We start from the raw sequence: 9,488 nt of genomic DNA on the forward strand, positions 1-9,488 counted from the left end.
TATTAAAAAAAATTCTCCTCGCTCTTGATTCTTTTATACCACTTACGGAATGGACATATACTAGCCAACTGGAATTTTATAATCAGTCAAGTTCTGAAGGCATTGTGAATTGAGTGTGCCTGCCATTAGCACTCACTCTGACATCTACCACAATATATCACAGAATATCACAATATATACATATATTTATATTTTCGATCCTCTGGAAGCCATTATGAACTGTGTGATGTGCCGTCAGCCCACTGTAACGCCGTTTTCCACATTGCAAAAGTTCATAGTTTGTGTTTGCTTGCAGGAGCACTATCAATGTATGAAATGCGATGTGGGACAGAAGTATCAGTGTGGCTTGTGCGGACGCATAACCTTTGTGATCCACGTTGACCTGAGATTCGCCAACGATGATTTGTGCGTGTCTGAGATGGAGACCCAAAGCCTTGATCAGACTAGTAATGATGGCAGCCATGATGAGGACAGTGCGTCCCAAGCGCTTTGGCAGAGTGAAACCGAAAGCAATTTGATCGCAATGGAAAGTGGTCGGTCTCATTCGCTTGATTCAGCTAGGAGTTCCATTAATTTACCTCGAAGAAGGAGCAGTTCTCTGGAATGTACAAGAGATAGGCTTCCCGGATGTAGCGTAGAAAAAAAAGAAAGCCTCAATGAAATTTCACAGAAAGCTGCAAAAGAGAAGGAATCATTAGCTGAATTAAAACCAAGTCCATATCAATTAGAAAAACGAGAAACTGATAGTCCACACCAAGAAGAAAGTTCCCCAAAAGATGAGAAATGTGACGGAGAACATCATTTAGAAGAGAAAAATAAACCAAAATTTACTGCTAACGAAGTTGAACCTGCCATTGAGCTGGAAGTTGACGATGACAGACTGTGTCATTTTAAGAGGTCTTCTAGACTCACAACACTTTTCAGAAGAGAAAACTATCTGCCTTATTTGGCATGTTGTTCTACCAAAATGTTTGAACCAAAGCAACGCACTCAAGAGCCTAAAGTTGCAGATTTGGACTCCTATGCCGCCGAAGAGATGCGTTTGCTAATGGGTTGTCCCTATAGCGTAAGGAGACCCGTAGATCTAGAGACTAGAGAAATGGAATCCAATAAGGACATACGATTATATACTAAGGAAGAAAGACGCGCACGACTAGATTATATTAACAAGGAATATAAATACGCCCACCTACAGCAGAAATATTTGTTATTTGGATGCCAGTTTTTGACGAAACGGCGGCACATGGAGTGGCTGACATCGGAGCCTAAATATGAGTCACCCGACTATGGTATACCCCTCGTTCGGCGAGTTCTATATCCTTGCTCAAGTGCCAGTGAACCGCATTCTGAATCAATCGAACTTCCGGATGATTTCAATGAAAGTCCTCTGTTCAGTGTGTCATTACCTTTTCCATTTATGCGCTTGGAAAAGTCACAATTTCTAGCCAATTGTCCGAAGCCAAGTTGCCAAGAAGCTCTCTATAAGTACAACATCACTTTTCATCTGACACTCCAACACAATGCCTGGATAGTGAAGTACTTGCCATTGAAAAAACCATTCAGTTTTGAACTGGACTTGAAGGTTACAAGGTGGAACGTAAACTGTCATGCTGTGATACAACTGCAAAATGTGCTTTTTGAATATTCCAGGCCTGGAGTTGAACTATCCCTCACCATAATGAGTAGACATGTGCAACTGAGTGAAATCCTGGGGACTTGCGAATCGGATCAGCGACTAACATTTATTTGGGCGGCAACTACCATCGCCAATTGTTTTCCCTTGAAGGTGAACTTGACCTTGTGGCCAAAGGCAGGCAAATCCACCGGTAGTACAATATCCTATACCGGAAGTGCCTACGATATTAAGAGGTCCATTCGACCCTTTGATTTGATCAAAAGTGGCAGGGTCATTATGCTAACGGCCAATCAAGTGGATGCACTTACTCAAAAGGGCAAGGAGAAGGTGGGCATTCAGTTTGTGGCCATGATGGGACCATACAAAACACTACAAAATTGAAAAAGAAATCAAAACATCGGATAAGCAAGGGAATATGTAATTCATTATTATTTTTCTATTGGCTATCTGCATTTGTGCAGCGTAAGTGTATTAGCTAGACTTTGTTGCCCTCTTCGTTCTTAAGCATTCTTTAATCGAATTGGCTTCTTTTTACGTACTTCCCTCGCATTTTTCGCGCTATCTCTTTTAGGAAAATTAGGAAAGTGAGAAAACAGCACAGGATGATGTGGCCAGGACGAAACAGGAGGGAGAATAGATCTAAGGAAAGCGACACTCAATTTGCAAAATGCAATAAATTGAATGAAAAGTGTGAAAATGAAGAGGAGTCATCAGCATCGGCGACAACACTAACGACCAAACAGAGACAGAGGCAGAGACAGAGACAGGGACAGTCGGTGGAGTGAGCGAGATGGATGCAGATAGAGCATGGCGCTAAGAAAGCCAGAAAATGTAAAAGAAAATTCAAGAAAATTTAATAATAAAAACATCAGCATAAAGTGAAACGCATAAAATCCAATGAAATGTAAAAGGCGCCCGCTGGACCTTCTTCCTGTTGTGTTCTAGCTTGCCGTCTCTTTCTACGCCCGATCGCCCGTCTCTTTTCAGCGTCGTGGTGACAGTGGTGTATGCAGTGGCCATAAAGTAGTTTGAATACATTTCTAAAATGAGGTAAAATAAAAAGTTGAAAAAGGCTTATACCATTGGAATGTCACTTCACTAAAAGTATTTTTTTTGCAGCATAGATTTTAAATTGTTAAGAGATCGGTTTCCCGAATTAGTGCCCTGTTAATTGAGAAGGGATCTTTGCGACACACTGCGGAATTCCTCTAGGAATCCACCCCGTTGACTAATTTTAGCCTAAGCCCCTGGACGGATGTATGTGGAAAATAGCGTCGGGTAATCACATTTCTCTGGTATAGTATGGCAGTATGGCAGTGTCCTGCAGCCGGCAGGATATGCTCAATTGAACATGTTGATTGCTGACAGCGCGTCCTGACCCACCGACCCACCGACCCCACCCACCCCGCCTACCGCACCGCACCACTGCAAATGAGGAGTCAATTGGAAATCAAGTTAGAGCTGGCTTTAATGGAATTAGTTCTACATGGCAGCGAGGCATCTGCGAGATGCAAACGCAAAAGCAAACTCGAGCTCAATAGCAAAAGCACCCAAGGATGTATGCGAACCAGGCATTATAGTATAGCTCCGGAAGTTCCACTTACTTACCTCTGAGTATCTGTGTGAGTGGATGGGTGGGCGAATGTGTGGGTGGCTGCAGTGGGTGTGTGGCGCACCTAGGCAAACATTTAAATGGAGCTCGATTGGAGCGCTGGGAAGCGTTGAAAAGCGTGTAAATGAAATTAGAGAGCTGCCACACCCACGAGGCCAGCCAACGCCCTATCACGATGGCACTAGTTTTAGCCCCGCCAACAGCAAACAAGGTATGAAAAATGGGAGTCCTGGTAAGCAGATGGGCGCCTGAGTGATGGGCACTTTTCCAAGCTGAACTGGGGCATAACCAGCTGGACAATGTTTTTAATAAGCAATTCTAAATCAATTGATAAGGAAATGCAAACAGGATTACAGGATACGAGAAGTACGCCAGTGGGGAATTTCTTAAATCCATGTCCCGCATTTTCTTCTTTTGTTTTTGTGGCTAAGTGGAGGTGAGACTAAAATTACCCATAACTACAAAATGGTCAAAGTTTTCTAAATGATCACTCATACCGCACGTGTTGGAATTTTCTATAGTATACTTTTGAGAGCATAAAATCATTTCAGTTATTTTTGTGGCTTAGTCAAGCCACCACCGCTTCTCGCCACCGATCAACTAATAGGAGTCTAAAATACATTTTCCGTTAAGCCATTTGCTGGAATAAATGTTCGCTACAAATTACAATGACATCTTGAACCTTTCCAAGCTCAAAACTAAAGCGATATCGTCGAGGACTCGACAGAAATGATTGAATGAGTGCCGGCTTGAATGGCTGGGCGAATTGGTGCATGAATCAATGAATGAGTGAACGAGTGGGTGTGCGAAGGGCAATGCCATAAAGTCCAGCCACCGTTTCTACAGTGAATGTGATTGTGGGTGTTCCTGGGTGGCACTGGGTAGTCCTTGGTTTTTCTGACGCGACAGCTGATGGGTTATTGGACGCTTGTGGTCCCTGGTTCTCGTGTGTGCGATGGTTCGAGCTGGCTGCCTTGTGCTGTGTAACTGCCTTTGTAGCTTAATTGAATTTAAGTGCGACGCACAATATGCAATATTGCAAAATGAATCATCACATGTACAGTGGTGTACATGTATGCACATTGTACACATTCACGCCACACCCTCCCAGGCAATTTTCCATAGCTTTTCCTTTACTTTTCCACCGGTATCGTGAAGTGCATTTGACTTTGTTGCACGATTTGTCGCCGTACTTGAAGTGTTGGCAAGCCATCCGCCACTTGCCAAAAACGTCAGTGTCAAAAGAGGTTCCTTACTCGGCAAACTTTGTTGGCCCGGCTAAAATACTTCTATTAACTTCCCAATGCAGCTGTAGCTGTGCGGGTTTTCACCAACTGAGCTAGCATATGGATGAGCCAATTATTAAAAAGTATCTATGGAGGCTTAGTATAAACGGGAGAACAACATGGTAGTACTTATACCCGTTACTCGTAGAGTAAATGGGCAAACAAGATTCGTTGAAAAGTATGTAACAGGCGGAAGAAGGCGTTTCCGACCATATAAAGTATATATATTCTTGATCAGGATCAGTAGCCGAGTCAAACATGTCCGTCTGAAACCCTCGATCTCAGGAACTACAAAAGCTAGAATGTTGAGATTAAGTTTGTTTCCAAATGTGGCCACACCCACTCAACCCACTCAAAAAAATTTTGAAGGTTTTTTTAATTTTATTACTTTTTCCGCAATTTTTGCCGATATTCCAGAAAATGTGGAAATTTCTCGTTTGCACTTCCACTAGCTGAGTAACGGGTATCCGATAGTCGACTACAGCAGTCTATCTTGTTTTAAACTGCAAATGCTTGTTTTATGCAACCAAGGATACTCTTTAATTGCTCTGGGTACCAAGTGAGTACTCGCCGGACTCATGATTTCCAGTTTGAGTGTGGTTGAGTGAATGAATGCACTCATGGGGCACTCACTTGGCACTGGAAAGTGTTGTGCTCGACTTAAGAGCATCGTTAAATGTCGCTTTAAAAAGTTTTGTCCCCGTGCCGCATTTTCACGCCTCTTCCCCAACTACGCCCCAAATTTCCTCGTCGTTTGTTTTTTTAACATTTTCCACACCCTTTTTCCCCTCTCCGCCCTTCCTGTCCTCCTTTTTCTCACCAACCAGTTACGGCACATAAACAAACAGTGCCAAACAAACAACTCCGATGTACGGTTCCACCTTTCTACCCCCTTCCCCACCTTCTCTTTAGAATGGCAAATAAAAAGCACTGAGCGAAAATCGATGTGCATAAAAGAGTAGCCAACAAGTGAACAAAACAAAACAAGCCAACAAAAAAGTAGAAAAAAATTGCCCAGGAACAGGATGAAGGAAACTTGGACCAGTCCACATTAGCGCTGAACACTCCCCTTCCGTAAATAAAAAAGAAAAATGTCACACTGTTAAAAACACGAACAACTCACGTGGCAACTCGACTATTAAATACCGATTCATTCCTTTACACCATCATATAGATCTTAATGTCCTGAAAGCCAGCTTTAAAGATCTTTCTAAATAGATTGCGACGCTCTACAAGTAACAATTGTTAAAAATTGGCGTGCATTACATTTCATAAGCCTAATACACCCCGGAGGCTGCAGGGTGGACAGGGCATAAAAATACAGGGAGGAGAAACAATTTGTAGGGCCGCGTTTTGGCGACCAACGCAAACACTTGGCACTTGGCACTTTTTGATGTTGTTAGTGGCCATGTCTGCTCTCCAGTCTGGTTCTGGATGGGATTGCTTTGTGGGGGAACCAGGGGCAGTGGACGCCTGTTTGGGGTGACCATTCCTGCAGGTGTCGCCGCGCAGACTTGCAAACTATGCACATGGCGGTAAATACTCCGCTCGCCACGTGGCCAAAACCGCGTTCCATTGCCGTTTCCGGTGGCCAAGCTGCTCGGCTCCTCAACTTTCAACATCCAACTGGCAACAAGGAGCAACTCCTGCCGGGCGCTTAAATTTACTGCCCTCAGGCATTTCATTTGGTTTCCCGACTAAATGGGGGAGGAGTGACTGCCTTTGGGCACAAAAAAAGTAGCAAAAAATGGAAAGAAATGGCAGCAACAGCAGCTACAGATAGGTTAGCATTTTGGCATTGGCACTGGCTTAAAATTTGGTTTTAGCGCTGGAAGGAAATTTGGCATTCCCAAAGATTACATTTGAGTCTATAATTTGCTTATTTGTACTAACAACAAAAGAGGCAAAGGGCAGAACTTGATGTATTTACTGTTACTTAATTCTAAATTAAAAATTTAAATTAATAAATTTAGTGTGGCATAAGTAGAGCTGATATTTGAAAAATACTCAATTCAACAGCTGAGCCATTCGATTAATTCGGTTTATGGCATTTATTCGATTTATGCGACTGACGCAAAATAGCGTCATCGACGTCGAAAGGCTGGCATTTCAAATTGCAACGCTCATAATAAATTGAATCAACCTTAATTCGATGCCCCAAGTATGGGGCTTCCAGATAGTAAGTTCTGCCCAGAACTTGGGCATTTCACCACCACCCACATCATTTCACGCGGAAATCAAAGACGCTTCCTTATTTTTCTTGAGTTTAAATTGCAGGAAATTACTTTCCAGTGGCAGAGTGGCACTGAAGCAGGTCTGCCCATTTTCCCATCATCTTTTCCCTGATATTAAACTCAAAGGTAAGCCTGGGGGAAATTTGGTAAAAACAGTGTGGAGGGGTGAGGGAAACTCTCGCCTCGCTTTTGACCATGCGGATATTGAGAAGAGCAGCGAAATCTTAACTGCTACTTATCGAGTCGCGCTTTCATTTTGGCCCCGTTGCCACGGAAATTCATCAAAATCATATAAACTTGTTCCCTGTTTGCTTGACTGCCCCGCCCACTTTTCCGGCAGCCCGCCATCCCGCCAGCCCGCTATCCCGCCTTTCCGCCCACATCCCCCTCGAAACTCATCTCTCGAATCTGAAGTCTCTGGCTCTGGCTCTGGCAGCATTGCGGTCTATCGTTGGCCAAAAACTTTCGTTTGGACCATCTGCATGTTTTCTTACACGGTTTTCCACGATAATCGGCTTGTTGTTGCTGTTCTTGTTGCTGTTCTTGTTGCTGGTGGGTGCGGCTGCCAATGGCACTTGAGCAATATTTGATTTTCCTCTTTGATGCCATTAGTTTTTCTTTTATTCGCTTTTCCATACCCTGCGAGAGGGCCGCTTGCTTCCTTCGGCAGGTTTTTCTTTTATTATGCATTTGCGTTTTAATGTCAACAAAATCGTACATATTTAATGTTAAAATATTGATTACAGAAGGCAATTTAATTGTATTTTCATCAAAAACATGTTGCTAAGTGTAGTCATTTTAAAATTGTAATTTAAAATTGAAGAATAATATATACATTTCATTCACATGTAATTACTTTTGATAACAATTTCCTGCTTGAGAATACTTTGATATAATTTAAAATTTATTTTTAATTTGGATTGTGCTTGTTCGTTATTTTTTTGCAGATATTTATCTCAAATAAAGTATCTTCAATGCTACTTTTATAATGTCTTTACTTCAAACAGGAACTGCTCAATACTCCCACACCCAAAGGAAGGGTATCGCTAGCCTCGACCTCTTGGGTTTGACATTTGGTGGCTTGATCTTTTTCGTCCTGAGCCGCGTCCTGGTCCCGATCCTGAATCTGGGCCTCCTCCACCTGGTTTCAGCTGGTTTCAGCTGGTTCCACCTGGTCGCAGTCGCAGTCCGTTTGCCGACGCAAAACGCGCACTCCAAGATAAACTTTTGTAAATGAAATTGCAAAATATATTTCTTTAGCTTCGCTTTGCGCTCTCCACTTGCCGCATTTTCCGCATTTTCCCCGATTTTCCCCCGATTTTCCTCCGATTTTCCCCCGATTTTCCCACGATTTTCCCCCGGATTCGCAGCCCAATCTCCACCCCGCCACTTGCCACTTGCCACTTGCCACTTTCCACTTGACAGCTGAAGCAGATAATGCGTTTTGCCACTGTTGCATTGCCCCAGAATGGAACCAAACGGAATGATGAGGGGACTGACTGGTTGTAAAGGATGGGCTCTTCAGGAGGAGATGGGCGGATTGGGTGGTGAGTGGGCCGGGTCCCCTCTTGGTGCTTAGAAACTGTTTGAGTAATCAAAGCTCGACTACTTGCAATGCCAAAGCAATCAGCTGTCGGGCCCAGGGAGCACCTGGAATAACAGTTTCCGCAGCCCCACGCGTGGCATGCCCCAAGTATATGTGTGTATATATTAATATGTGAGTTGGCAAAAACACTCACGACAACAATCTGATGTGTGCTAGTGATGTACAATGCTTAATGTATTAGGAAATGCACAAACTCCAACGTATCCTAAGAAATTAAAAAGAATATGTTATTTCGCTGATATCATTAATACTAACTTACCTTATTTCTTACACTGATTTCCAAGTGGAATGATCTCTAATTTGAATACTAAACAGCTATATTAAAGCCGCAAAAAGTCACATGTAAGCTGAAATCTGATGATGTTTCAGTTCTGCATGAAACTAATATGTGTGATGTACTGGCACCACAAGAATAAGCCAGGGCAAAAATAGAAGCAATCTCCAGATTTATGCACCTCAACTAGGCAAGAACATCGTCAAGTTTTCCACGTCTGCCATATGAGAAAAATGTTTGTTGGCTGCACAAATATGCACGAGTGTGTGTGTGTGGGTGTGTGTGTGTGTGTGGAGGTTTTCGCCCAAAAAGCAGCTAACACACGTGGAGCAGCGCAATCTCAGTTGCATTTTAATTACCGAATCAAAAATCAGGCAAGCGGAAATACTTATGAATTTCTTATGAAGCAGACGACGACCAAGAAGGCGTCGCAGTCGCAGTCGCAGTCGCAGCCGCAGTCGACGTCCACGTCGACGTCGCAGCCAGCGTTAATATCAAAAAGATGGCCAAAAAGAGCAGCCAGAGTTTCAGCAGGAAAGGCGAAAGAAAAAGGCAGCAGCTGCTCGCATTAAATTCCCTGCCCCGCCCACGAAACTGCTCTAGTTTTTGGCTGAGAATGCAGTGGGGAGATCGAAAAGTTACAGAATGTTGAACGAATATTCTTCGCAGTTCTAATAATCAAGGAATAATATAATAGGCATAATAAGAGGTCTTACAACATATCTGTTTGTATCTAAATCATTTCAAAGCTAATGTTACCTTTTATTTAAGAAAAGTAAACTGATTATGAACGTTTGCTATCCTAGAACCTTTGCTACCTTAGAATTTGTAATATACATA

The 9,488-nt window shown here is 43.0% G+C and overlaps 1 protein-coding gene across 1 annotated transcript; it reads left to right on the plus strand.

Moving 5' to 3' along the window:
- Positions 1-214: 214 nt before the first annotated feature.
- LOC6551364 lies at positions 215-2,017 on the plus strand. Its single transcript, XM_015155866.1, has 2 exons — positions 215-629; positions 843-2,017. Exons 1-2 carry the CDS (start codon positions 215-217, stop codon positions 2,015-2,017), a joined length of 1,590 nt encoding a protein of 529 aa, XP_015011352.1.
- Positions 2,018-9,488: the final 7,471 nt, after the last annotated feature.

This window comes from Drosophila erecta, unplaced genomic scaffold (assembly GCF_003286155.1).
Source record: "Drosophila erecta strain 14021-0224.00,06,07 unplaced genomic scaffold, DereRS2 tig00000126-arrow-pilon, whole genome shotgun sequence".
In the NCBI taxonomy this organism is placed as follows: domain Eukaryota; kingdom Metazoa; phylum Arthropoda; class Insecta; order Diptera; family Drosophilidae; genus Drosophila; species Drosophila erecta.

Bases quoted from the DNA above. Each gene is read 5' to 3' on its own strand.
- LOC6551364 (XM_015155866.1), top strand. From the start codon at position 215: ATGAACTGTGTGATGTGCCGTCAGCCCACTGTAACGCCGTTTTCCACA. The intron at 630-842 runs GTAGCGTAGAAA...CTGCTAACGAAG, and splicing joins AAGAGATAGGCTTCCCGGAT to TTGAACCTGCCATTGAGCTG.